This window comes from Oncorhynchus gorbuscha, linkage group LG16 (assembly GCF_021184085.1).
Source record: "Oncorhynchus gorbuscha isolate QuinsamMale2020 ecotype Even-year linkage group LG16, OgorEven_v1.0, whole genome shotgun sequence".
NCBI lineage: Eukaryota > Metazoa > Chordata > Actinopteri > Salmoniformes > Salmonidae > Oncorhynchus > Oncorhynchus gorbuscha.
Window position 1 is genome coordinate 5,558,246 of NC_060188.1, and position 25,511 is coordinate 5,583,756.

General features: G+C 42.8%; 2 protein-coding genes across 2 annotated transcripts; both read right to left on the reverse strand.

The window, feature by feature from the left end:
* Window positions 1-3,900: 3,900 nt before the first annotated feature.
* On the reverse strand, window positions 3,901-9,537 carry gid4 (GID complex subunit 4 homolog). Its single transcript, XM_046305933.1, is given in 7 exon segments — window positions 3,901-5,024; window positions 5,370-5,500; window positions 5,640-5,741; window positions 5,911-6,018; window positions 8,449-8,508; window positions 9,138-9,267; window positions 9,269-9,537. Coding segments are annotated over 7 exon segments (687 nt in total). The 5' UTR covers window positions 9,361-9,537; the 3' UTR covers window positions 3,901-4,960.
* A 426-nt stretch (window positions 9,538-9,963) lies between these two features.
* drc3 (dynein regulatory complex subunit 3) lies at window positions 9,964-25,509 on the reverse strand. Its single transcript, XM_046305932.1, has 13 exons — window positions 25,445-25,509; window positions 24,746-24,951; window positions 24,472-24,588; window positions 24,103-24,269; window positions 23,774-23,920; window positions 23,036-23,155; window positions 22,792-22,904; window positions 22,381-22,555; window positions 21,005-21,136; window positions 13,565-13,635; window positions 13,164-13,287; window positions 10,452-10,583; window positions 9,964-10,247 (listed from the first exon to the last, which is right to left on the reverse strand). The coding sequence occupies exons 2-13, from the start codon at window positions 24,903-24,905 to the stop codon at window positions 10,140-10,142; spliced, it is 1,566 nt and encodes a 521-aa protein (XP_046161888.1). The 5' UTR covers window positions 24,906-24,951; window positions 25,445-25,509; the 3' UTR covers window positions 9,964-10,139.
* Window positions 25,510-25,511: the final 2 nt, after the last annotated feature.

The window sequence follows — 25,511 nt, forward strand, 5'->3', positions numbered from 1 at the left end:
TTCAACTTTCAGTATTGACCGTCTTGGATCAAGCAGGGAAAAATGGAGGCTCTTGAAATGTAAGCTATATTTGTATTGTTTTATCTGTGGTGGTTTTAAATCTGTGAATCAAGGCTCTACCAGCCAGCAAACTTTCTCTGCCTCCAATCTGTAAACAGATTGAAACTCCAGTCCTTCCTCACCCCTCTTTCATTTACAGATGCATGCCAGCTTACACCAGATTCAAACACAGCAAACAAAATGCTGCGAATAAGTGAAGATAGAAGAAACGTTGCAAAAACAAGGGAGGTGCAGCGATACGCCGATCACCCTGACAGATTCAGCCTGGCAAATGTTGCTGTGTAGAGAGTATTTCTGATCGCTGTTACTGGGAACTTGAATTTGGTAGTAAAAAGACTAAGATTGCAGCAACGTATAGAGGGATACCCAAGATGGAGGACGGGCACAAAAGTTGGTTAGGCTGGAATGAAATGTCATGGAGTTGTTACTGCACAGATGATGGAGGTTTCTCAGCAAGACATAATAGAGAAAGGACTCCAGTTTGTGCCCCTCCCACAGATTCTAACCTGGTGGGAGTGTATTTGGACTGGCCTGCTGGCACTCTGACTCTGTATAGTGTCACCTCTGACATGGTGACTCTCCTGCAGACATTTTACACCACTTTCACTGAGCCCATCTACCCTGCATTTTCTGTAGTTGACACACTTTGCCTCTGTCCCATAGAATCTACCAATGAGACACATGAATATGCCCAATAAGGAGCCAGTTAGGGTATTTTCACATATAATTTGGTACCCTGATCTGGATCCCTATTGGGCATTCATAAGAGCTGGAAATAACTTTTTCAGGGTGGACTTCACAGGAAGCACTTTATATATGTTATCATGCTTGTTTGTATTGGTCAAGAAGAAACATTTCATGTCCAGTATATGGGGAGAAATGGGTATTGTTTCGTATTCTATACTTTGTCAGTGTGGATTTGATATATGAACATTTATATTTATAGATGTTATACTCTGGTCAATGTTAATTTAAATATATATTCATATGGACAGTTATTAGATTGGAAGTGGATGTATGGGTTAGGGTTAGGGTTACTAAGTAATGGATAACTATAATATAAACATGACAGAAACACCCACAGAAGAAAAGAAAGACAGTTTCTTAGGAATACTTTTATTGCAATGTTGATGGAACCTCATTCTTTCAATTTCCTCCATCCATAAACTTTCTCATAAAATCTCTCTGTAAAGTGCCATGATTTCAGATAGTCAGTCACCTGTAAAAACAGCCACCATAGTGAACACATCAACTCTTCCTCCTGTATCATATAATCCAATTGACTTCATTGAACTCAACTGACACAACTTATAAATCAAAGCTTAATTTGCAATTTCAACTAACTTTTTTGTCCATTCTTGTAGCTTGATCAATAACAAAGGAAATAATGTATGTCACACTCTTTGTTACCTGGAGAATGGAGCTGGCACATGGACACGGCAACACCAGTCAGTTCATAGTGCAGTCCAGACAGCAAACCAAGTCAGGTCATAGTGCAGTCCAGACAGCAGTCCAGACAGCAAACCAAGTCAGTTCATAGTGCAGTCCAGACAGCAAACCAAGTCAGTTCATAGTGCCAGACAGCAAACCAAGTCAGTTCATAGTGCAGTCCAGACAGCAAACCAAGTCAGTTCATAGTGCAGTCCAGACAGCAAACCAAGTCAGATCAGCAGTCCAGCAAACCAAGTCAGGTCATAGTGCAGTCCAGACAGCAAACCAAGTCAGTTCATAGTGCAGTCCAGACAGCAAACCAAGTCAGGTCATAGTGCAGTCCAGACAGCAAACAGGTCAGTGCAGTCCAGACAGCAAACCAGTTCATGCAGTGCAGTCCAGACAGCAAACCAAGTCAGGTCATAGTGCAGTCCAGACAGCAAACCAAGTCAGTTCATAGTGCAGTCCAGACAGCAAACCAAGTCAGGTCATAGTGCAGTCCAGACAGCAAACCAAGTCAGTTCATAGTCCAGACAGCAGTCCAGACAGCAAAGCAAACCAAGTCAGGTCATAGTGCAGTCCAGACAGCAAACCAAGTCAGTTCATAGTGCAGTCCAGACAGCAAACCAAGTCAGTTCATAGTGCAGTCCAGACAGCAAACCAAGTCAGGTCATAGTGCAGTCCAGACAGCAAACCAAGTCAGTTCATAGTGCAGTCCAGACAGCAAACCAAGTCAGTTCATAGTGCAGTCCAGACAGCAAACCAAGTCAGGTCATAGTGCAGTCCAGACAGCAAACCAAGTCAGTTCATAGTGCAGTCCAGACAGCAAACCAAGTCAGGTCATAGTGCAGTCCAGACAGCAAAAAGTCAGTTCAAGTCAGCAAACCAAGATCATAGTGCAGTCCAGACAGCAAACCAAGTCAGTTCATAGTGCAGTCCAGACAGCAAGTCTCATAGTGCAGTCCAGACAGCAAACCAGTCATTTGCAGTCCAGACAGCAAAAAATCAGAGTGTCCAGACAGCAAAAATTTGTGAAAATAAACAACTTCCGCAGAGCAATGTCTTGAAAGGATACTTATTATCAAATGTCTTTTGTGAAAGCAAACCAACTTCCGCAGACATAGAGGACATCCTTAAATAGCATATTTCTATAAAATCTTATTAATCTGCCATTCTTTATGTCCAAACCTGCTCTTTAGTGTAGTAATGTTATTTATGCTGGCTCGAGGAACATTAAACTGACCAATGAGGTAGGCTAAGTAGTTTCACTTCCTGGTTGACACCGGTCATGTGATGTCATCTAATTCAGGGTCATGTTCATTAGGGCACACCATAGTGAAACGTTATCAAACATTAACAGAAATTGAAAACAAGTCCAGGTAGTCCCTTCACGTTTGTCTTTTCTCCCATTTGGTGTCTAATGAACATGACCCAGTACACTCACTGGCATTCAAAGGTCTTTTGAGGGCTGATGTGTCATTTCTCTCCAACTGAAATCGCACAAACATGCTTTAACAATTCAGTCATGACTCAACTCCAACGTTGTTATAAAACAGGGCTCTGTACAAACTTACAGTTAAGGCATAAGGTTTTTCAAAAGCTTTTCACTAGAGAAGTTCTTGTCAGTTTATTTTATACTCTCCAAGAAAACACATCTCTTCACATGTCAAGGTTTTGTAACAACGCCACCATTTCTCATTCAGTGAATGGAAAAGACGCCAGAATGATACAGGAGAGACACACCGGTTGTCCGTTGGTATAATTAGGGGCAAAGTGAAGAACGCAGAGGAGACAGCTCAGTTAGCTGCCTGCCACATTCAATACATCAGAAACGTAGAAATAAAATGAACAGAATGGGTCGACCTCGTTAAAAATGATTGACTGTCAGCAATACTGTACATGTGTTGAGTCAGGTCCAAACGCAGCATACTGCACAGTACCAACACAAAATCCATATCTTGTTTGGTCATCAATGTCTTATGAAATACTTACATGTGCCCATTCTAACCATTGTATTTCTATACCTCATCTTTTCATCCAGCCAAAACTCTATACTAGCTCACTCTCATCTGTCCCATGGCATTTAGTCCACTGCACCCACTTTGATTTGTAGCGCTCTAGCATTAGCATTACCACACAGACAACTCATTGGCTGCATTTAGACAGGCAGCCAAATTCTGATATTTTTCACTAAATTTGTCTTTTGACCAGATCAGCTCTGAAAAAGAGCTGATTGGTCCAAATAGCAATTAGTGAAAAACAGGCAGGCCAATTCTGATCTTTCTAAATGCAGCCCAAGCTCAATCTGAACGACACACACTCTTCCATCACTACTTCAGAGCCACCATACATAACGAGACACCAGAGCATTACCCTCAAATAGCTGTGTCAAAGCAGTTTAAAAGCCTGGTGAATAAAAACAACTCTTTATTATATATCTATACACATGTAAATTAACAATATTCATTTTCAATAAATACTCTGGTGGCCGTGTGATCACTCACGTCCATCATCATAATACTTTTTAAAAGTCCTTTCTGAAAATAAAATGGAAAGTAGGTAAGCGCCGGATAAGACATTTTTTTGTAAATTGCATAGAAAAATGAGTGAAGCGTAAATCACTTTATCAGTTCACTTGGTTGAGGCAGGGAACGGTAGGAGGCTTTTCAAAAAGCAGCAGTAACAGCAGCCTGGAAATATGTCCGCCAATATGAACTAGGGCATGGGGACTCCCTCTATAGGTCAGACGATGTCGACTCCACCATCTCAGAGAGAGGACAGATTTAAAGTAGCCATCGGTGTGGTATTATGTGTTTCAATAGCCCACAACACATCTGATTATGCCCTGCCTTCAAATATCAACCTTCACCAAGACGTCATCCGCCTAAGCCGTCAGATCTTGCATCGTGTCAGATCATTGACCATCAATATTCTGTTGAGCACACCCTTGATGATGTCACACCTCAAGACCTTATGGAGATCATCTTTTCAGGATTGCTTGCCCACTCTGTAGCTCGGTCAATCTCAATCAGGCCTCAATTCATTGAGACAAATTAAAATGCAATATCAAACTTTGTACTTAAATCTTAGACTGCTGGGGGACCCATTTTCAGAGGGGCTGGGGGGGATTCCCAACTGAAAAGTGGAAAGCGTTTTCAACATGGTGGAAAGAGGAAAAGTCGCTTCAAAAACAGGAAGCTGAATGGAGAAAGAGTGGGGAAGAGAAAACAACCAAAGAAAAAGTGCTGTTGATCCCAGCTGATGCAAAGTCGAGAAAGGCAGGCTGGGAAAAACTGTCGGTCGGTGGCCTTGTTCTTTGTCTATCCCTCCCTCCTTCCATTGTTCTCTCCCTTTCGCCAGGGAATACTGATAGGTACATCCTTGGCATGATTGGTCAGTTCATCTCCCCCTCCATAAGCAAGTCTCTAGGGCAGTGCCAATCAAAGTCCCCTCTGCCAGCGGGCGGGTATCACCGGAACTCGTAGATGGGCATACTGTGTTCCTGGACATGGGTGAGGTTTAACGACTGGTACCTGAAAGAGAACAAGGGGAACAAGAATGAGCAGCTAGCCAGTAGCCACATCCCTGTATGTTCACATCAGATCAGCACACAAAACAACTGGTACAGAACCTAACTATCTACCAAAGATGTATTAACATGACCTAGTATGCTTAGTACTAGCAACTATCAAAATATGTACTCAATCTGAATATCCCAAAGAGCCAAACTGTACAGTGCATCTATCAGATTTGAACAAGTAATCTAAAATATTGACACTCCATAGTGTGTTTGCATCCCAAATAGCATTCTATTCTCTATATAGTGCACTACTTTGACCAGGACCCATATGGGACCATTTGGGACCCAAACTATGTACCATTCAGAGCTTCTGTGGTAGTAGTAGCCTTCAATGGTGGCTGTGGACTTCTGGAAGCAGATATAGTAGAAACCAGCGAAGGACGCCCCACTGATGTCTTTAATGGTGTGGTCCGGGACCAGGAACTGCTCCTGTAAGGGAGAGAACAAGAAACAAAACAGTCACTAGATGGCCATGTTAGAAAGGACAAAAGAGACAGAGGAAGGATTCAAGTACATACAGGGAGAGAGAAAGAGAGATCAATGGAATGTCAGGTGATAATGGACTCACCTTCCACCTCATAAAGACAAAGTCACTGTTCTTCAGCTCTTCGTAATCAAAGTCGTCCAAGTTGAAGCTCTTTGCATACTGATAAAAAGCCTGAAACTTACCCTAGAAAGAAACAAAACAAATGTTTTAGTTGTACTTTTTCTCAAATACAATTAAAAACTGAAACACAATGCTGCATCCAATAAGTGTTTGTTAAAAAGAAGAAAACACCAAATGACTACGCTTTAATGGGAATATGAACTGAATGACATCGAGAGCTTCAAATAAATACCCAGTGCTTGCGGTCCACATCTTCGTCAGCGTCCCACTTCCTGGTTAAAAAGGGCCTCTTTCTACTGATGATCTCTCCTGCGAAGAACGTGGTGAGAGTGGGATACTCCTGCAAGGATCAGAAACAGAATGTGGTGAGAGTGGGATACTCCTGCAAGGATCAGAAACAGAACGTGGTGAGAGTGGGATACTCCTGCAAGGATCAGAAACAGAACGTGGTGAGAGTGGGATACTCCTGCAAGGATCAGAAACAGAACGTGGTGAGAGTGGGATACTCCTGCAAGGATCAGGAACAGGACGTGGTGAGAGTGGGATACTCCTGCAAGGATCAGGAACAGGACGTGGTGAAAGTGGGATACTCCTACGAGGATCAGAAACAGAACGTGGTGAGAGTGGGATACTCCTGCAAGGATCAGGAACAGGACGTGGTGAGAGTGGGATACTCCTGCAAGGATCAGGAACAGGACGTGGTGAGAGTGGGATACTCCTGCAAGGATCAGGAACAGGACGTGGTGAGAGTGGGATACTCCTGCAAGGATCAGGAACAGGACGTGGTGAGAGTGGGATACTCCTGCAAGGATCAGGAACAGGACGTGGTGAGAGTGGGATACTCCTGCAAGGATCAGGAACAGGACGTGGTGAGAGTGGGATACTCCTGCAAGGATCAGGAACAGGACGTGGTGAGAGTGGGATACTCCTGCGAGGATCAGGAACAGAACGTGGTGAGAGTGGGATACTCCTACGAGGATCAGAAACAGAACGTGGTGAGAGTGGGATACTCCTGCAAGGATCAGGAACAGGACGTGGTGAGAGTGGGATACTCCTGCAAGGATCAGGAACAGGACGTGGTGAGAGTGGGATACTCCTGCAGGACGTGGTGAGAGTGGGATCAGGAACAGGACGTGGTGAGAGTGGGATACTCCTGCAAGGATCAGGAACAGGACGTGGTGAGAGTGGGATACTCCTGCAAGGATCAGGACGTGGTGAGAGTGGGATACTCCTGCAAGGATCAGGAACAGAACGTGGTGAGAGTGGGATACTCCTGCAAGGATCAGGAACAGGACGTGGAGAGAGTGGGATACTCCTGCAAGGATCAGAAACACAGACTAAGAACTGGGTTCATTAGTGAACACCGTAGCTAATCTTTTTGTTTATTGGACAAGCTCAGGTAAGTCCCTTGCCATTTGCTTTGGTTCCTAGAGCATTAGAGACTACGACCATGTTTCCTTCTCCGTAAGGACTTTCACTAACAAAAGAGTGTTTTAGTTATACACGGCACTCACTTTGTTTTAAATTTAACTAGGCAAGTCAGTTAAGAACAAACTCTTATTTACAATGACAGCCTATCCCGGCCAAACCCTAACGATGCTGTGGAAATTGTGTGCCGCACTATGGGACTCCCAATCACAGCCGGTTGTGAAACAGCTGTTCTTACAGTCACACACATAAGTTGTCCAACAAACTAGGTAAATATGACCAATTATGTTCTGGGTATAGACCTGAATACATGGATCTAGCTGTGCTCCCACTTACCATAATCTGACTCTACAGTCATGGATACCAAGGTTCCTTGAGGAAGGGTTTCTGGCTGGAACACATGCTGGTGCAGTGACAAATTAAGTGTCACACACAGGAATGCCATCAATAACAAACAGCAATGCCTTTTTAATGCAGGGTCATATTCATTAGGCAACAAACAGAAGAACAGAAAAACTAAAACTGGGAGGGACAACCCCAACTCACTGTAACACTATGCCAAGGTGCCAGATCAGTGGTGGGTAGCACCTTAAGTAAACAAAGTGCACCATTTCCCTGAGCATTCCCTTTGAGTCACTCACAACTAATTCTCTAGGAAAAGGAAGTGAACGGGGAAAGAGTAGGGATCTGTGTAATTTACAAGGAGAGAGTGGGAAGAGCCCTAATATTTATTTGTGTTGCCAGTGAGAGAAAGTGCACAGCAATCACATTTTGTACCACACACCCTCTGAATTGTAGACATTGCTGTAAACAGACAATGCAGGCAGAGAGCTGCAGTACACAGGCCTGTTCTTTGACTGTCTGCACCATTTTAGAGGCAGTCAGTCAGGCAGTCAGTCAATACATCCATGTAAGATTAAACATCCAAATACAGTATACAGTGCTCAGACAAGACACTTTTGCAACGTAACAGATAGGCCTTCATACTGGTGTTACAAATTGGTCAATAGCTGGCTCTGGCTTGTTGTTTTAGCATGTTGTCATAATGCATGCCAGTTTCACATTGGTTGGTTGTACCAGTATACATTTCAATTGGGGCTGGAAAGCCGCATTGCACTTGGCTTACACTGACCCCTGCCATGATAAGTTCCCAAAAGGGGCTTAAATACCCACGACAACATCATCACTCATACGTAGAATGTATGCACACATGACTGTAAGTCGCTTTGGATAAAAGCGTCTGCTAAATGGCATATATTATTATTATTATATTATTATATCATTGCATGTGAGGGGTAAGGTAGATGTACACTGTATCTGACCCAGTTCTGCTCCACTTTACCTCAGTTAGGCCTTTGATCTTCAGGTAACCACACAGATAAGAGTCCTCCATGGTCACATGCTGCAGGAAACAATCGCACAATGAGTGGTATTCAAGTGAAGTGGTCACAATGTCAGTGTGTGTACAACAAGAACCCATCAGGTGCCTTCACAAATGACAACCAGGCTATTAACGAGTTCAGATATTTTCAGCGGTTTTGTCAAATGAATGAGCAGGCCTATTATTATTATATTATTCAATAGTCAGCTGTCGGTGAAAACACCAATGAACATGCTGAATGCTAGCCACCTATGTCATTTAGCAACTAGGCCATATGTTAACATACATCATGCATGTTAATGCCAGTATTCATATATCCAAATGTTTGCATAAACAAAATGTTCATCTCACTGCCAGTTAGCTGGCTGTTCTCTCTCGACAACCCTAGGGGGCCCAAGAGGGCTTACTAACATTTACAGTCGATTTGAATGGGCCATCTAGCTGCTAACTACAGATTGCTTGCTGTCAAGCTTGTTAAACTAGTTTGTTTGCTAACTAGCTAGTTCACCTGGTTAGTTTGCTAAATCGGTTGCTGGTCAGTGGTGGTTGGCAGTCAGTAACGTTAGCAGCAGTGACAAGACAACCTTACATGGTCAGCTAGTAAACATGCCATCCATTATACCAAGCTTCTTAAAAGCAAGAGTATTTACCTGCAAAACGACCTCAACATCATACGAGTTTCCTTTGCTCTTCTGATGTCCTCGAAACTGTGAACCGCTGTACAGCAGCGAAGTAGCTACCCCGGGCTGGTGCGTGTTGATCGGCGGAGGAGGGATAAGAGGCCGAGGATGTACGGGCCGCACTGCTGCAGCACTCAGCTCGAACAGGCATGATGAGCGCTAATGCGTGCGTATCCCCGACTGCAACAGTCATGAACCACAGACTGAGGAAGCTCTTAATATGGAGAGGGGCTACTGACCAGCAGTATCTAGAAGCCTGCCACTTTACTATACTCCTCCCCGGCCTTAGGATAGCTCACTCTGGACGTGTACTGGCTTTAAGAGAACATCAACGTTTCTTTAGACAACTCAGAATCACCCTATTTGATTGGCTGGACATGTGCACTCCTCATTTGAACGGAAACGTAATTGGATAGTCTTCGGAAATGTATTCTGGGATGTGTAGTTGCACATTTCTACGCTACTTTCCACTAAAAAATATCCATATGAATGATCAGCGTTCTTACAGTTCTGTACTAAGGTTGAAAACGTATATATTTGGACCCTACTCTCTATTCGTTCTGAAATGTATTATAGAATACAACGATTATAATCTAAACATAACATGTTTAGTTGAATGGTTTTGGTTGGGTGTTGATGGTTATGCATGGTTAGTGTATCTCGCACGCACGCGCACAGAAAACACACACAGTCGATGGCATAGTTGTCCTAAAGAGTTGAAATATGAACCAGTAAGGAATAGACAAACATTTCTGCCTGTTTCTGGAAATGAACACAAGGGAAATAACACTGAGGATTCATTAAAATAATGAATTTCATTTTGACACAATTCAATGTTCTTATAATCCAGGTTCATGGAAATAAGTAAGTATGAAAATAAGGGCATTTGCTGTATGCCCGAGGCTTGTCTATGAGGCTTGAATCTGTGTTCGGATGGTTTCTTCTGCTATATTTCCTTTCCCCTCTTCTTAATCAATGGTGCTCATGTTGCATCTCATCCAGCTGATCCCTAACGTAGTCAATGTAGTTGTGAATCTCTGAGATGCGCTTGCGATTCCGCTTCACCTCTTCATCTTGTACCTGCATGGACAGGCGAATAAGAGACAAAACAACAACAAATGAAAAGGTATTCTTCATGGTGGAAAACTGTAAACTGTCATACTGAGTGTTTGTGGCAATGTCTTGCCTTCCCCATAGAAATACAATGTATGTCATCCTATTTCAACTCATTCCGCATAGAAATACAATGTATGTCATCCTATTTCCATGCATTCCCCTGCCTACCGATTTCATCAGAGCACTCATCCAGCTGTTGCAGCGTGTCATCAGCTCGTCCTCACGGTTGTCGATCTTCAGCAGGTGGGTGTCGTGGGAGGCGCTGACTGCATTGATCACTGTGTCCTTGTCTACAAACAGCTGCATGGGAGGACAGACAGACACGGTGTAACACAGATGAATGATGCAGGCTGAAATTACCCCAAGACACAGATCTTGAGTCAGTTTTTCATTCTCAACATAATGGGCAAGGTTAGGATTGAGGGAGGGAAAGCTGATCCGAAAATCTGTACCGAGGGGAAACTTCACCATGGCACCAGTGGGATCAAAATACTGCTGAGTGCCACTGGGGAAAGTGCTGCTGAGGTGCTACAGATTTTAATTTGACCCTGCTTCTCACAACAAGAAAACAGGAAATATTAAATATGTGGATTATAATGAATATACATTTTTTGTTTTGGTTGACTTTTTTTTTGTTAGGGCAATTACAAACTTTAGAAGACTTTTTAAACCTTGAATACACTACAATATGCATTTTCTGCTGTGCCGGTATATTGTCTGTGACAACAGACTGATTAAATTAAGATAGCAGATCTGTAGTTTCAATAGCAGTGACAGTGGAAATGTTGTCAGAGAAGTGAGGGTGGAAAAGCAGTAAGAACAGAATACAGTTGGACTGTGTGCAGTGTGTTTGAGTGCAATATGGATGAGCATGTACACATACAATATTAAATCAAATTTTAATTGTCACATGCTTCGTAAATGACAGTGAAATGCTTCCCAACAATGCAGAATACAATATGATGAGTGTGGAAGTGTGTGTGTGGCAAATGTGTGCATGTGTGGAAGTGTTATGTGCAAGTGAGCGTGTTCAGTCCATTCGGAAAGTATTCAGACCCCTTGACTTTATCCATATTTTGTTATGTTACAGCCTTATTCTGAAATGGATTATGTAAATAAAAAATCCTCATCAATCTACACACAATACCCCATAATGACAAAGCAAAAGTTTAGCAAATGTATAAAAAATAAAACACAGAAATACCGATTTACGTAAGTATTCAGACCCTTTAATATGAGACTCGAAATTGACCTCAGGTACATCCTGTTTTCACTGATCATCCTTGAGATGTTTCTTCAACTTGATCGGAGTCCACCTGTGGTAAATTCAATTGATTGGACTTGATTTGGAAAGGCACATACCTGTCTATATAAGGTCCCACAGTTGACAGTGCATGTCACAGCAAAAACCAAGCCATGAGGTCGAAGGACTTGTCCGTAGAGCTCAGAGACAGGATTTTGTCGAGGCACAGATCTGGGGTGCGTACCAAAAAATGTTGGCAGCATTGATGGTCCCCAAGAACAGAGCGGCCTCCATAATTTTTAAATGGAAGAAATTTGGAACCACCAAGACTCTTCCTAGAGCTGGCCGCCTGGACAAACTGAGCAATCAGGGGAGAAGGGCCTTGGTCAGGGAGGTGACCAAGAACCCGATGGTCACTCTGGCAGAGCTCCAGAGTTCCTCTGTGGAGATGGGAGAAACTTCCAGAAGGACAACCATCTCTGCAGCACTCCATCAATCAGGCCTTTATGGTAAAGAGGCCAGACGGAAGCCACTCCTCAGTAAAAGGCACATGACAGCCCACTTGGAGTTAGCCAAAAGGCAACCAAAGGACTCTCAGACCATGAGAAACAATAAGTCTTTGACCTGAAAGCCAAGCGTCACGTCTGGAGGAAACCTTGCACCATCCCTACAGTGAAACATGATGGTGGCAGCATCATGCTGTGGGGATGTTTTTCAGAGGCAGGGACTGGTAGACTAGCTTTTAATATCCACAGAGACAGTGCAAATTGCAAAACCAAGCCATGAGGTCAGGATCGAGGAAAAGATGAACAGAGCAAAGTATAGAGAGATCCTTGATGAAAACCTGCTCCAGTGCGCTAAGGACCTCAGACTGGGGAGAAGGCTCACCTTCCAACGGGACAACGACCCTAAGTACACAGCCAAGACAACGCAGGAGTGGCTTCGGGACAAGTCTCTGAATGTCCTTGAGTGGCCCAGCCAGAGCCCAGTCAAACATCTCTGGAAAGACCTGAAAATAGCTGTGCAGCGACGCTCCCCATCCAATCTGACAGAGTTTGAGAGGATCTGTCTAAAAACCTGTTTTTGCTTTGTCATTATGGAATATTGTGTGTAGATTGATGAGGGGGAAAAATCATTTAATCAATTTTAGAATAAGGCTGTAACATAACAATATGTGGAGAGTCAAACGGTCTGAATACTTCTGAATACGGTCTAAAAGCGCTGTCTGTGTTGGAGTATCAGTGTAAGTATGTGTGAGTGTGTGGGTAAAGTCCAGTGTGTGTGCATAGAGTCAAAAAGAGTTAGTGCAAAAAGGGTCAATGCATATAGTCCAAGTAGCTATTTAGTTAACTATTTAGCAGTCTAATGGCTTGGGAGTAGGAGCCCTTTGATCCCAGACTTGGCACTCTGGTGCAGTTTGCCGTGCGGTAGCAGAGAGAACAGTCTATGACTTGAGTTGCTGGAGTCTTTGACAATATTTGAAAATGTTTGTGGAGATAAGAGACAGGGTTGAGAAAGGGGTAGGGAAACACTATTTAGACTGAGTCTCAAATAGCCACCTATTTAACATATAGTACACTACTTTTGACCATGGCCTGTAGGATTTGCTGTAGACACAGGGACTTTCTGACACTGACCATTCGGACATCATCTGGCATATCCTCCTCCAGCTCATTCTTGGCCACTCGCTCCAGGGTTGCCACAGCGATTTCCAGTAGCTTCTCGTGATGGTGGTTCTCTAAGTCTCGGCACTGGGCGAAAGTGGGTCTGTGTCAAGGAGACTTTGTCTGACACTGTACACTGTATATCAAGCGTGTCAGAGGAGGAGTGCTGATCTAGGATCAGGTCCTCCCTGTCCATGTCATCTTATTAATTGGAAAACTGATCCTAAATCAGCACTTTAACTCTGAGACGCTTGGTACATACAGACCCTGATTTGAATAACTGCATCAGTGCACTGCAACACCATTATAATACACATGCAATGTTTAGTTATATTAGTTATATTGAAATAAATACCTAAGGTAGAAAAGGATATATTCCTTGAACAACTTCAATGAATCCGGCAACCATGTCTGAAATGTTCCTCTCAAAATCTTTGATTATGTCCTATAGAAGAAAAAGGAGAATAGTTATTGACATATGAATAACGTATCTCAAATTGAAATGTGTGTTTTGATATCAAATGGAAAATAAAAATGTATTAATTAACCACTCCAAACATTCTTCTATAAATGAGAGTTTCCATATGAACTCTTGCACGTGTACTATAATATACTATAATTATAATCACAGCCGTATATATCCCCCCCAAGCAGACACATCGATGGCTCTGAACAAACTTTATTTGACTCTTTGCAAACTGGAATCCATACATCCTGAGGCTGCATTCATTGTAGCTGGGGATTTTAACAAGGATAATCTGAAAACATGACTCCCTAAATTGTATCAGCATATCGATTGCGCAACCAGGGCTGGCAAAACCTTGGATCATTGCTATTCTAACTTCCGCAACGCATATAAGGCCCTGCCCCGCCCTCCTTTCGGAAAAGCTGACCACGACTCCATTTTTTTGATCCCTGCCTACAGACAGAAACTAAAACAAGAAGCTCCCATGCTGAGGTCTGTCCAACGCTGGTCCGACCAATCTGATTCCACACTCCAAGACTGCTTCCATCACGTGGACTGGGATATGTTTTGTATTGTGTCAGACAACAACATTGACGAATACGCTGATTCGGTGTGCAAGTTCATTAGAACGTGCGTTGAAGATGTCGTTCCCATAGCAACGATTAAAACATTCCCAAACCAGAAACCGTGGATTGATGGCAGCATTCGCGTGAAACTGAAAGCGCGAACCACTGCTTTTAATTAGGGCAAGGTGACCGGAAACATGACCGAATACAAACAGTGTAGCTATTCCCTCCGCAAGGCAATCAAACAAGCTAAGCGTCAGTATAGAGACAAAGTAGAATCTCAATTCAACGGCTCAGACACAAGAGGTATGTGGCAGGGTCTACAGTCAATCACGGATTACAAAAAGAAAACCAGCCCCGTCACGGACTAGGATGTCTTGCTCCCAGGCAGACTAAATAACTTTTTTGCCCGCTTTGAGGACAATACAGTGCCACTGACACGGCCCGCAACCAAAACATGCGGCCTCTTCTTCACTGCAGCCGAGGTGAGTAAAACATTTTAACGTGTTAACCCTCGCAAGGCTGCAGGTCCAGACGGCATCCCCAGCCGCGCCCTCAGAGCATGCGCAGACCAGCTGACTGGTGTGTTTACGGACATATTCAATCAATCCCTATCCCAGTCTGCTGTTCCCACATGCTTCAAGAGGGCCACCATTGTCCCTGTTCCCAAGAAAGCTAAGGTAACTGAGCTAAACGACTACTGCCCCGTAGCACTCACTTCCGTCATCATGAAGTGCTTTGAGAGACTAGTCAAGGACCATATCACCTCCACCCTACCTGACACCCTAGACCCACTCCAATTTGCTTACCGCCCAAATAGGTCCACAGACGATGCAATCTCAACCACACTGCACACTGCCCTAACCCATCTGGACAAGAGGAATACCTATGTGAGAATGCTGTTCATTGACTACAGCTCGGCATTTAACACCATAGTACCCTCCAAGCTCGTCATCAAGCTCGAGACCCTGGGTCTCGACCCTGCCCTGTGCAACTGGGTACTGGACTTCCTGACGGGCCGCCCCCAGGTGGTGAGGGTAGGCAACAACATCTCCACCCCGCTGATCCTCAACACTGGGGCCCCACAAGGGTGCGTTCTGAGACCTCTCCTGTACTCCCTGTTCACCCACGACTGCGTGGCCACGCACGCCTCCAACTCAATCATCAAGTTTGCAGACGACACAACAGTGGTAGGCTTGATTACCAACAACGATGAGACGGCCTACAGGGAGGAGGTGAGGGCCCTCGGAGTGTGGTGTCAGGAAAATAACCTCACACTCAACGTCAACAAAACTAAGGAGATGATTGTGGACTTCAGGAAACAGCAGAGGGAACACCCCCTATCCACATCGATGGAACAGTAGTGGAGAGGGTAGTAAGTTTTAAGTTCCTCGGCATACACATCACAGACAAACTGAATTGGTCCACCCACACAGACAGTATCGTGAAGAAGGCGCAGCAGCGCCTCTTCAACCTCAGGAGACTGAAGAAATTTGGCTTGTCACCAAAAGCACTCACAAACCTTTACAGATGCACAATCGAGAGCATCCTGGCGGGCTGTATCACCGCCTGGTACGGCAACTGCTCCGCCCACAACCGCAAGGCTCTCCAGAGGGTAGTGAGGTCTGCACAACGCATCACCGGGGGCAAACTACCTGCCCTCCAGGACACCTACACCACCCGATGTTACAGGAAGGCCATAAAGATCATCAAGGACAACAACCACCCGAGCCACTGCCTGTTCATCCCGCTATCATCCAGAAGGCGAGGTCAGTACAGTTGCATCAAAGCTGGGACCGAGAGACTGAAAAACAGCTTCTATCTCAAGGACATCAGACTGTTAAACAGCCACCACTACCATTGAGTGGCTGCTGCCAACACACTGACTCAACTCCAGCCACTTTAATAATGGGAATTGATGGGAAATGATGTAAAATATATCACTAGCCACTTTAAACAATGCTACCTAATATAATGTTTACATACCCTACATTATTCATCTCATATGTATACGTATATACTGTACCGGTACTCTATATCATCTACTGCATCTTTATGTAATACATGTATCACTAGCCACTTTAACTATGCCATTTTGTTTACATACTCATCTCATATGTTGTTAGAGGAAATTATGGTTGAAATTACTAATTATGTATACATTCCAATCAGAACTGACTAGTCCAAATTTTATAATGTACTGTACATGTGAATTTTCTCTCTTGCTCCCATTCCCAATTGTATATAATGTAGTCAGGAGTTTAGTAACAATGAAGGTCTGTTCCTTAATTCATACATTTGTACTCCAGGTGGCAGGAACGGCCGATCTCCAGACTGTCTAGAATGTTGATTTATACTGACTGACCTTGACTTCGTGCTGATAACGCGAAGGCTTGAGAGCTAGGGGGCCACTCTACTGGTGAAATAGATAGAACGTTTAGAAAACGCTGACGTCATTTTCAGTTTATAACCTGTGGAAATATGTGTATGTGTTTAGTACTCTTTTGAATTAAACGCTGTTTACCTGGCTTTTAAGACTGGTCTCGATCTACTTCATGCATAATTAATGAACTTACACCTCATTAATGAACTAGAGCGAGTGCGAATTTGATTTGGCTATAAAACATACAGGAATTTAGAAATTCCACTAACATATGTATATACTGTACTCGATACCATCTACTGTATCTTGCCTATGCCGCTCTGTACCATCATTCATTCATATATCTTTATGTACATATTCTTTATCCCCCTACACTTGTGTGTATAAGACAGTAGTTTTGGAATTGTTAATTAGATTACTTGTTGGTTATTACTGCATTGTCGGAACTAGAAGCACAAGCATTTCGCTACACACACATTAACATCTGCTAAACATGTGTATGTGACAAATCAAATTTGATTTGATTTGATACATCAACCGTGCACACACACACACACACACACACACACACACACACACACACACACACACACACACACACACACACACACACACACACACACACACACACACACACACACACACACACACACACACACACACACTAATTGATTTTCTCAAGGTGTGGAAAATGCTGTACCCAAAGATAAGGCGAATTACTTCTATATTTAAAGGTTTAATAGACAGACAGACAGACAGACAGACAGACAGACAGACAGACAGACAGACAGACAGACAGACAGACAGACAGACAGACAGACAGACAGACAGACAGACAGACAGACAGACAGACAGACAGACAGACAGACAGACCGTAATTGCTGGACTATTAAGCGCACCTGAATATAAACCGCACCCACTGAATTATTAAAAAATATGTATTTTGTACATAAATAAGCCGCACATGTCTATAAGCCGCAGGTGCCTACCGGTACATTGAAACAACTGAACTTTACACAGCCTTTAAACGAAACACGGCTTGTAACAAAAATAAATAGGCTTTAACGAAACACGGCTTGTAACAAAAATAAATAGGCTTTAACGAAACACGGCTTGTAACAAAAATAAATAGGCTTTAACGAAACACGGCTTGTAACAAAAAAGTAATCAGAATGATGGGAAGTTTGAGCACGCTCGATTTACGTCACATTATGTGACGGTGCTCAGTTTTTTGGCGGCGGCATGAATCTTGCGAAAGCGGGAAAAATCCATAAATTAGCCGCGTCATTGTATAAACCGCGAGGTTCAAAGTGTGGGAATAAAGTAGCGGCTTATAGTCCGGAAATTACGGTATGCATATGGGGAGACAGACATGTTCCTCTGAGAGCTTTGTAGCAATCTGCCAACCTCAAGGGCAAGTCGCTCTGGATAAGAGCGTCTGCTAAATGACTTAAATGTAAATGTAAATGCAGTAAAGCATAAATACTCTTGCTTATCTGTTGGTTCTCCAAGTTTTCCGGGCCCCTGGTCACAACATAAATCAAGGCTGTCGAAACCACTTGGGTCAGAGTGAGTCGCATATTAGACATCTCCATCATTTGAAACTCCCGATGGCTGAATTTATAGCCATTGGCACTTGGCCTCAGGGAGATCACCCAGAGGTCACCTAGGTTAACAGTTTCTGCATTATGGGGCCTCCTAACTACAGGTCTTCACGGGCCAAAAGAAGTTGGACCTGTTCTGATATGGACCTTGGGCTTTCTCACCTGTACCCAATATGCATACTTAAAAAAAATATATATATTTTTAAAATATGGAGACCCATTTTTTAAGCGTCTTTATTAACCGGAGCTGATAAAGCGCGAGAGGAGGAAGAGAAAGGTGCCGCTGAGAGGGAGTGACACAGGGAGCTGGGAGGGAGAGACAACAGACAGCAACCAACCAACAAGCCAAAACGCACTATAGTAAACAAATAGCTGCCATAGCTAGATTATTTATCATCCAATATGATTACACAGTACCTGTTTTGACTGCATCAAACCTTGAGAAGCTAGCTAGTTAAGTTAGCTAACATTAGCTAGCTAGGGTAATTGAGGATGCAGTGCATGCGCTTTCTCATTCTTTTTTAAATGTATTTTATTTTTAAATTGCATTGTTGGTTAGTGCCTGTAAGTAAGCATTTCACTCTAAGGTCCATCGTCCAATGATTACATATCTCCTAACTTTTGCCACACACAGAGCCTATATGACTGTAGTCTATTGACGCTTTGATGACTAATGATTGGTCAACAACAACTACTGCAGCAGTCACATTCGGCTCTGTACGGGTCCTTCCAGACAAGTCAGTTAAAATGACACAGACCCAAGGCCTCCCGAGTGGCACAGCTCTCTAAGGCACTGCTTCGCAGTGCTTGAGGCTTCATTACAGACCCGGGTTTGATCTGGGTTTGGTCTGAGTTCGGGGAGGTTTGGCCGGCCTAGCTCTCGACCTTTGTCTCTCCCGAGTCTGTAGGGGAGTTGCAGCGATGGGACAAGACTGTAAACACCAATTGGATATCACGAAATTGGGGAGTAAAAGGGGTCAAAGTAAAAAATGTAATTTAAAAAAAGGGCAAAAAAGGACACATACCAGAGACCCGAGACAATCATATGAGATCCGACCCAGACCCATGACATTATTTAGAATTCTGGATCCGCCCCTAATCGGGTCCCAGATCGGGTATCTTGGATTGGTAAAGGTGGATCCGTAAAAACCTCTACTCCTAACCTCTTAGAAGTTATTGAGTTCAGATTTAAGGGAGGCCAATAATGTAGATCTTAACTCTGGGATATGTTGGACGGTAGCGTCCCACCTCGCCAACAGCCAGTGAAAGTGCAGTGCGCCAAATTCAAAACAACCACAAATCTCATAATTAAAATTCCTCAAGCATACAAGTATTTTACACAATTTTAAAGATAAAATTCTCGTTAATCCAGCCACAGTGTCTGATTTCAAAAAGGCTTTACAGCGAAAGCACCACAAACGATTATGTTAGGTCACCACCAAGTCACAGAAAAACAGCCATTTTTTCCAGCCAAAGAGGAGTCACAAAAAGCACAGATAGAGATAAAATGAATCACTAACCTTTGATGATCTTCATCGGGTGACACTTATAGGACTTCATGTTACACATACATGTAATACATGTATGTTTTGTTCACTAAAGTGCATATTTATATCAAAAAATGTAATTTTACATTGGCGAGTTACGTTCAGTAGTTCTAAAACATGCGGTGATTTTGCAGAGAGCCACATCAATTTACAGAAATACTCATGATAAATGTTGATGAAAATATAAGTGTTATACATGGAATTAGAGATATACTTCACCTTAATGCAACCGCTGTGTCAGATTTCAACAAAAAATTTATAGAAAAAGCAAACCATGCAATAATCTGAGTACAGCGTTCAAACAACAAAACAGCCAAAAAGATATCGGCCATATTGTGTAGTCAACATTAGTCAGAAATAGCATTATAAATATTCACTTACCTTTGATGATCTTCATCAGAATGCACTCCCATGAATCACAGTTCCACAATAAATGTTTGATTTGTTCGATAAAGTTCATCATTTATGTCCAAATAGCTTCTCTTGTTAGGGCGTTTGGTAAACAAATCCAAACGCGCGTTCAGGTCCAGCCGAACGTCGGACGAAAAGCTCAAAAAGTTATATTACAGGTCGTAGAAACATGTCAAACTAAGTATAGAATCAATCTTTAGGATGTTTTTATCATAAATCTTCAATAATGTTCCAACCGGAGAATTCCTATGTCTGTAGAAAAGCAATGGAATGAGAGCTAACTCTCTCGTGAACTCGTCACGAGCCTGTACCACTCAGCCAGACACCTGGCTCAATCCCCTCTCATTCTCTCCCCCTTCATAGTAGAAGCCTCAAACAAAGTTTTAAAGACTTTTGACATCTAGTGGAAGCCTTAGGCCCATTTACACTGTATATTGGAATGGCAAAGAGTTGAAAAACTACAAACCTCAGATTTCCCACTTCCTGGTTGGATTTTTCTCAGGTTTTCGCCTGCCATATGAGTTCTGTTATACTCACAGACATCATTCAAACAGTTTAAGAAACTCCAGAATGTTTTCTATCCAATACTACTGATACTATGCATTTATTATCATCTGGGACAGAGTAGCATGCAGTTTACTCTGGGCATCTTATTAATTCAAGCTACTCAATACTGCCCCCCTGTCACCAAGAAGTTTTAACAACACACAGACAGACACACACACACACACACACACACACACACACACACACACACACACACACACACACACACACACACACACACACACACACACACACACACACACACACACACACACACACACACACACACACCTCCAGCTGGTCGACGAGCTGCAGCTCCTGGGTCATGAGGCTGTCACAGAGCTGGTTGATCTCCTCGCTGCAGTGGTTCAGCTGGGCCTCCAGGAGATGTGCGTCTGTGGCCTGCTGTATCTCAAACATCACCTGGGTGTGTGGCCACGTGGAAATACACAACATTTATGTGTGATTTGCATGATTTTTTTTGTGATTTGTAAGATTCATGTACAGTGGATTTGAAACGATAAAAATAGCACCGTTTTTGTTCAACTGTTGCTATCAGGTTTTTTTTCAGCAGTTTGTTAAACCATTATCCAGAGCCATATATTTCAGTAATATTTTTGAATATTGTTCTTATTCTAGACATTCAGTTACAGAGCATTATTTAAATATTCCCCATATAATATTAATGGGGCGCTAACATAGCTGCCATAGAATTTGAAAGTTTCATGTAAATACATCACAATGCTCCTTCTAGACATTATATTCCACATTATATTTTAATGCAGCACTAGCATGGCTGCCATAGAATGTTGTAGTGTCATGCAAATGCACATCATGCAGAAAACCTCAATTGCCAAACTCTCTAAAGAACATGGCTCTTACATTATCTGTATGGCCAAGAAGATATTCAGTGCATGTAAATACATTAAATACGTAATATTTGTTCCAAAATAATTCAAATGAAATGTATTTTGACACTTACATCCCTCCATAGAGATGGGGCCGATAGGAGTCAGTTGAATTCTATGGGCCATATTCATATTTAGCCTCTGTTGAAGACCATTGTCCAGCCCAAGAACTACATGTACTTTTGTATTGTTTTTTAGTATCTTTGAGATTATCTGTATAATGAAAAGCGCAAAATAAATTACATCTATTATTATTATTATAAAGCATCTCAGAGTAGGAGTGCTAATTTGGGATTTTTAAAAACTTCTACATATTGATAAAGGTTGCATGGGCAGGGAAGAACTGTAATTAAAACATTTTCCAATTAGACTTGCCAATTGTGTGGCCAACATTTTCCAATTAGACTTGCCGATTGTTCTACTAATTAAGATTTGTAATCTGCCAGTCTGCGCTGAACTGATGCTCTCAAACGGGACCATTTCACTGTCAGTGCAAGTGAAAGCCGGTTTTGACTAGATGGAATGCCGCTAATATCAGGAGTTACTCTTCGTAGCATGTTAGGAGAACCCATGCAGCAGGTTAGGAGAATCAATGTAGCAGGTTAGGAGAATTAGGTTAAGGTTAGGAAAAGCTTTAGTGTTAGCAAAAATGCTAAAATTCTCCCCGACTCTACTCGGATATGCAGGTTTTGACATCACTTTGACATTAGCGGCATCCCTTCTTGACATGACCTTAAAAGCTACAGTCCCATGACGCACCTGTCTCCTGGCTTTCTCAAAGTCTGCAGCGATCTGTGCTGCTCTCTGCTGGTTGTCGTCCACGGCTTCTCTGGAACAGTCAAAGAAGGACTTGACCTCGTCTTCCCTCCGGCCGCGCTGTACCAAGCCAATCTCAAACACCTGCACACACAGCGCCACCAGGTGGCTCTTGTATGTAGGAACAGAGTCAAGGAAGGAGCCTTCGATGCAACAGTAGAATAATCGACTTGTGTTATTTTCCAGTTTTTTTCTCTCCTTGAAATCCCTATCTTACAACCATATATATCATTCTACTATTATTTCACCTGCCTTTGCTTTTAGCCATCCATCAAATCAAGGGCATGTTGTCGAAGGGAGAAGGCATGCTCCAAATAGACTGACACTGAGAGAACAGAGTATGGAGAAGGATATGTCTCTAGTAGTACAGACACTCCGGGGAGGTAGGCCAGCTTGGCTGCCTCTGCATCATCTGCGTACATGCTGTCAAACAGATATGGGCCATTCAAGAACTCCACAAAGGCATCCTGTAAGTAGGGAAGACACACACACACACACACAACAGTAGATGGCAGAGTTACCCAATGATTTCAAGCTCAATGCACACATGGATATAGAATGTATGCTTTGCTCTGAATGTAGGTTTTTTGTAGGTTACCCTGTGCAACTGCAGCTCGTCCTCTTGCTCTTGCCTAGCATCCATCGCCCTTCTCTCCTGGGCCTCATTGTGGCGCATCTCCTCAATGGCATACTGGTATTTTCCAAATGCCTGCTCTCGCTACATAAGGAAATACTTAATGTTCAATGCCTGCCCAAATGGTTGGTAGAGTAAAAAAAAGCAAGGTATTCATGTATTAATACAAACTAATGGTATATCCAGTGCAGTGCTTGAAGAAAAATGTATAAACTAGACCTTTGGAACTGTTCTTTAAATCTGTGGTTACAATATGGATGGGATGTGTAAAGGTTTGTCAGTTCAGTAGTTTTGTGATTCTGCTTTTTGTATGGTGCTTATTCAGCTGTCTGATTCCCAGGGGAAACGTTTGTAATCCATGACTAACCGTTTTGTAATGCTCTCGTTTACATCAATGCTTTAATTCATCAGGACAGGAATGTCCCTGAGCCTAGGCATAAATCTCTTATTTTGTAAGACTTGTGTTTTGTAAGACTTATGGTATGTTGGTGTGGATACAAGCACATATATATACTGTACAACCTTGTCAGCCCATTGGTTCTCCTGTGCCTGTCGCTCTAACGCCAGAGATGTGTTTCTAATAGGTACAAATCTAGGATCAGCTTCCCCTCCCCGATCCTAACCTTAACCATTAGTGGGGGGATTACAAGACTGACCCAATATAAGTGTCAAGGGGCAATTTCACCCTATTCCGTCACTCACTGTTTGTTCATCCAATAGCCTGAAGTCCAAGTAAACCAACTCTGGAAGGTAGGCAGCAACAAAGATCTTGTAGCGGTCCTCTTTGCAGATGGGGTTTCCAGCTAGGTTGAGAGTGCGCAGGTTCTTGAACTTTCTGAGGTAGATCACCTGGGAATCAGAGGATATGGTTGATTGCAATTCCTACAGTGTCCAGCAAACATGCAATACCAGCCCATGCCATAAAAATAACATATTTTGTCACAAATATTCTACAGTATACAATTTGAGAGTTTACATTCATAATTTGAAACATAAACAATACATGTATGTAGTGTATGAAAGTTAATCACATTTTCCAACTGAGCCAGGAAGTTGTTCCCAATAGAGAGAACGTGTAGGTTTAGGAGTGTGTCCATGTTCTCGATGACAGAGATTCTGTTGTTGTAGAGACTCAAGTCTTCCAGCTTCACCAGAGAATCCAACCCCTCGATCCCCTCAATGTTATTGAAGGACAGATCTAGAGGAGAAGAGAAGATAAAGAGAAAGATAATATTGATAGCTAGGCCATAATAGCCTTGTAACAGTGAAAGGCTTGTCTTTTAGTGACAAAAAATATAGTCATCTTGATCTAGCTATATACAGTTTAACACATACATTATCTGTCTAACATTTACTGTATGTGGAACATATTCAGGGTCTGTGAGAGACGGCTTTCTTACCCAGCCATTTCAGATTAGTGAGGCGCCCCAGTCCTTCAATCTTCTCAATTATGTTATTGTCCAGTTGTAGCTTGGTCAGAGACGTGAACTGCCACAGGTGATCAATCTTCAGGATGTCTATGGACAAAAATATAAAAAATAGGGACAACGTATGGAATAAAAACTATTTCCACTGCAACTATTGCCCTTCTCTCTGTGGACAATGGACATGACATGCCTGCACCAATAAGTATGCAAATGAATGAAGAACATCAACATCTGTCAAATATCTTACTCTTGTAGTCCAGGCGCAATTGGCAGACTTCGTCATACTGCATGCCCTCCTCCTTGGCAATCTGCCCAGCCTGGTCTTGAGGGCCTTGCTCCTCCACTGCCTTCTGCAGTAGCTCCTCGTCCACCAAACTGGGCTCTGCGGTATCATATAGCCTGCTCATCCTGCTAATGTCTCTGGATCCCCTGACTCTCTACCCTGTACTGTTACTGTGGAGAGAAGGGCAGCGCAATATCAAATGCTGTATTCAATGCCACTGTCTGGCGGTGGTTGTAGGTTTGACAAATGTTTTTCTGATTGATAAACAGTAAGTCTCAGTGTCATCACAATCCTGCCAGGTACGTAGCTTTGTAGAGTTGAGTGGCTGTTTTGCAATAACAAATAAACACAAACTGTGTATAATGTATTTATGCTAGGTTAACTGGCTAACCTTAGCTACGGTGGCTAGCTATAAATATTGTAAGCAAACGTTTATATAGATAGCTATAATACAGTAATTTAACGTTAGCTAGCTAATAGTAGCTAGTACTTTTTCAGCAGTAACACAACACAACAAGCCAGAGCTGAGTAACCTAATTTCTGCTAAATTAAAAAGGTATCAGATTGCTCTCTCTCTCACACACAAGCTGCTGTTTTGAGAGACCACAAGAAAACCAAACAACAAAGTAATTTGAAAATAAATGTATGTTATCAGCCTCATACCTTTCAAACACACGTCTGCTGCGCAAAGATGTATCATGTTGCCTAGCAACCAGGCAGCAGGACTGGG